This window comes from Chinchilla lanigera, unplaced genomic scaffold, assembly GCF_000276665.1.
Source record: "Chinchilla lanigera isolate Chin_1 unplaced genomic scaffold, ChiLan1.0 scaffold00241, whole genome shotgun sequence".
Taxonomy (NCBI): Eukaryota; Metazoa; Chordata; class Mammalia; order Rodentia; family Chinchillidae; genus Chinchilla; species Chinchilla lanigera.
The window spans coordinates 42958-47249 of NW_004955642.1; the positions used below are offsets into that span (position 1 = coordinate 42958).

The 4292-nt window shown below is 42.6% G+C and overlaps 1 protein-coding gene across 1 annotated transcript in view; it reads right to left on the reverse strand.

The window, feature by feature from the left end:
- The window catches only part of LOC102005986 (cytochrome P450 2B6-like), a 5518-nt gene extending 1913 nt beyond the window's left edge, over window positions 1-3605 (reverse strand). The window contains exons 1-2 of the mRNA XM_005415047.1: window positions 3399-3605; window positions 3070-3211 (exon numbers count right to left, since the gene is read on the reverse strand). Coding sequence (XP_005415104.1) covers window positions 3070-3211; window positions 3399-3515 — 259 coding nt within the window. The 5' untranslated portion in view covers window positions 3516-3605. The remainder of the gene's footprint in view (window positions 1-3069; window positions 3212-3398) is intronic.
- Between the last annotated feature and the right edge of the window lie 687 nt (window positions 3606-4292).

The window sequence follows — 4292 nt, forward strand, 5'->3', positions numbered from 1 at the left end:
GGAATCACACTACTACTTTAGAAATCTTGGGCTTGAGGAGGAATGAGGGCAAAGGGAGTCTCAAATTCAGGCAGATGCTCAGAGAGACTGCCCCCATACTTCAGTGCTTCTTCATCTCCAAACTGATGACCTTGGGAAGGGCCTGTCAAGGATGGGTTTCGGGGCATACCCAGTGCCTTTCAAATCATTGGGGCCTTATACTTGCATAGAAGCATCTGGGGCAGTACCCACTTCCCTCGGATACATCCAGAAAGCAGGAGACATGGGCTTAGAAGTACTCAAGGAGGCCCTAAAGTGGTTCTTCCCCCTGGACCTGGTACTGTGACCCAGATTCCACCAAAATAGCCTGATGCCTTCTCTACACACCCTGTCCATCTGGGGCTATCCATTTGAACAATTTTTGATAACTTTTTCATTATGCTCCTTCAGCCCGGTTTATCTTTCTTTCTTCCCTGGGTAGCCTGCGTTTGTTTTGTCTACATATGTCAGGCCCTGTTTCTATGCCTATCTTTTATTTCCCTCTTGTCATTCCTGTATTCTGCCATCTTAACTCCTTGGCTGTATTTGGATCTGATTCGTTCTCATTCAATCTCAATCTCTCTTCCTCTCTCTCTGTCCCTGCACCAACTCCCCCACCATGATGTCTCTTCTTTTCTGTCTCTTTGCCACCCTCTCTCCCTGTATCCTTCTCATATTTTACTATTGCTTATCTATCTGCCACTGTCCTTACTTCTTTACATCTCTGTTTTCTATATACTGAGGGTAGAACTCATGAGTGCAGGATCTGAATGTCTTCTTACCACCCACTGCTCCAAACTCTCACTGAAAACAAAGTGAGGGAGTTGGCCATTGCACCGTGTCACTGAAGTCACAGATAGAACTCAAGACTAAAGACTTGTTACTGAGGAATTCCTTCCTCTCAAATGATAAGAAAACTGGACATTGAGGTTTTCCCTGGGGGAGGCCTGTAAAAGTCAATGTGAAGCTGCCAATCTCTATAGAAAATTGGAACCTAACTCAATATATAAACAAACTACAGCTGTTTTCAGAATGTACACTTGGAACAGGTAACCAAGCGTCAGCAAATCTTAGCGGTCATGTTTCTGGAAAACATAGGCTGCAAACTGCTAAGAGAAGTCCACACAACACAAAATCAGATAAGATTTTAAGAACAAATGTAACCTTACCATGAAGTTCCAAATCTAAAAAACATTGTATTCAATGTTGGAGGAAAGGGAACTAAAGCGATTGTCTGGTTTGTTTGATTTTACATGGTTCAGATATTAAGTCTACAGCTGACCAGTGTGAAACTGGTAAGTTTGGCAAGAATGAGGGATATCACAGTATAACTCCTCTGCAGCAAAGTCGTATCACTTTTTATTATATTTTAATCAGATAATATATTTAATTTATACTCTTCCAATAACAGAACTTTTGAAACTGAATTAAAAATTTGTTTTAAAGACAGGGTCTCATGATGTAGTTTAGGCTAGGTTGAACTCACTTTATATCTCAGGTTGTCCTCGAACACACAGTGATGCTCATACCTCCTGAGTGCTGGGATTACAGGCACGTGCCACCATGCCCACTGAATAAATATTTTTAAAATGTACAAGAAGCTAAGTTACAAGAAATGGAAAATTAAGAGCTATTTTTTCACTGCCTATATCCTAAGGTATATATTTATAGCAGTACAGATATCCTCATGCTTTATCAGTGTTTTACGGACAGATGCTAAAATAAAAATTTCTGCATCTAACAATATTGGCCGACATAGCTGGAGGAAAGTGAGGTTCATGCAAGAACAGACTGAGAGACCGGTTGTGGTGGTGCAATCCCAACACTTGGGAGGCTGAGGCCGGAGGATTGCCACAGATTTGAGATCAGCTTGACTACATAGTGAATTCAAGGTCAGCCTGAACTACATAGTGAGGCACTGTCTCAAAAAAAACAAAAAAGGAGAGTAAGATAGAGACTGAGAAATAAACTAGTTTTCAGCTGTGTTGTGCTTTGAGTGTTGCTTTATAGCCTAGTCCTGAATTTTAATTTACCTTGATAGATTTCCATTTAAATAACGTTGGAAAGGTGGTGGCCCAGATGGTGGTAGCAAATAAATATGAAGTGTGTTTCCTCAGTTCAGAAAAAAAAAAAAAAAAACAAGCCAGAGTACAGCACAGGAACATGGACAGATGAATCCTCAAGACCTTCCGGAACTCCTCAATGCTCTAGGGGTAACCCAAGTTCCTCTCTTGGCCCTGTAGGCCGTCCCCAACCAAGGTCTTCACCCGGTCTCCTTTCCTAAGCTACACACCAGAGCTTTTTTGTTTATCGAATGCATCATGACGATTCCACATTCAGTCTCTTTGTCTTTGCGGTTCTCTCTCCCTGAGCTGCTCTTCCCAGTTTCTGATCACTACTCACACATGAGGCTTCAACGTAGAAGCCTGTTTCTGAGATAAGTGCTTTTTCATCAAACCAAAACATTAGTCAATATTTCCTATTTTGTTGCCCCAAAGCCACCTTTAGAGCACCTATCATGACCAAGAATAGTAATTTCCCCCTAAAAGAATATACTTTGTCCCACGCAATCCTAAGTATAAGATGAGCATTAACTTGTTAATTGCATCATCTTTTGGCAACTGTTTGATGAATGTCCATCTCCCTTGCCATACTTTACATTACCTGGGTCAGACACTATGTGATGTGCTTAATGCATTATCATTAGCATCCAATGGAGTACTGGCTTCAGACTAGGGCTAATACATGAGGTTTGCTTGCTACTATTTTCATTGTTGTTGTTGTTCTTGCTGTTGTTGCTGTTGTTAGTACATGTGTGCAGTATATGCAGTTTGCCATCATCTTATGGAGTGCCAAGATGTGCCTTTAGGAGATAATATCTCTGCTCAAGTTTCCTCAATGGCTGCAGTGAAGGTGAACTAGGATATTTGCGTTAAAGCAAGGGGAACCTAACTAAAGTGCTCAGTAAACAAGTGCATGCCACCCTTTGTCTGAAGGAGAGAATGGGAACCACCCTCCAGTATCTGGGACAGGGGTACTGGACCAACTTACCCATGGAGAAGGGAATAAAAGCTTCACTCTTCCTTAGTGCACCCTTAGCATCCAGAAAGTGATCAGGGTTGAAGGTGTCTGGTTTTTCAAAATGACGTGGGTCATGGAGAGCAGTGGACAGCATTGGGTATACTTCCGTGCCCTAGGAAAATTGCAAAATCAGAAGATATTGCTATTCCCTGGCATCCACATGCAAAGACATAAGTAAATAGATACAACAAAACAAAACTGAAGGAAGGTTTCCCTGTTGAGAAGCCAACAAGCAGTTGAGATGTGGGTTAAGAATCCAAAGAGGTGCAAGAAAGATGTGGGACACCAGCTTGTCTCACCTTGGGGAGGACGAACCCTCGGAAGGACGTGTCTTTGGTGACCACGTGGGGCACACCAAGGGGGAGGAGGTCCGCAAATCTCTGCATCTCACAGATGACTGCCTCAGTGTATGGCATTTTGCTTCGGTCATCCAAGGCTGGCAGGCGGTGTGAGCCAATCACCTGTTCAATTTCCTTTTGGACTCTCTCTGCACAGAAAAGGGGACAATGAACCCCACATCACAAAGACATTTCAGCAATGACATTTTTTTTTGTTTGGACCGGTGAGCTGGAAATACTGTACAGAAAACGTTTATCCCATTCACACCTTCAAAGCAATCAGCTGTGGGTGAGAGCAAGAGGGAGAAAATAACAAGAATTCGCACCCTTTAAAAATCTGTGAATGCTATAAATTATCTCCCCACATCCACAACTATACACACACACCACATCGTTGCATGAATTTTATATGAAGAACTGAAAACTGCTCCTCTACAATCATAAGAAATGAACCAAGTTTGTCAGTAGTTCCTAAAACATATAATAGCAGAAGAAATTAATTCATGAATAACTGAATGATAACTGAATGAATGAATGAATGGTTAATCAATAAATAAAATGAATGAATGAATGAGATGAAAAAATCAGTGAATAGGTATGTGTATTTGATTTATCACTAGTATATGGTTGAATTAATCTGTTGATAAATGGCTCATCAAAAAATAAGACAGTACCCTCGGAGCCGGCCAAGCAGGCTCCCCCAGCCCCCCGCGCCTTGCGCCCAGGCAGCGAGTTCTCCAGGAGCTGCAGTGCTCCTGGGTCCGAGTGTGGGCCGGACTCATACCACCGCGATTCCCAGCCGAAAAGCGCGCAAAGAGCCAGGTAGGCCGCACCCACTCCCGGAGGCCAGGACGC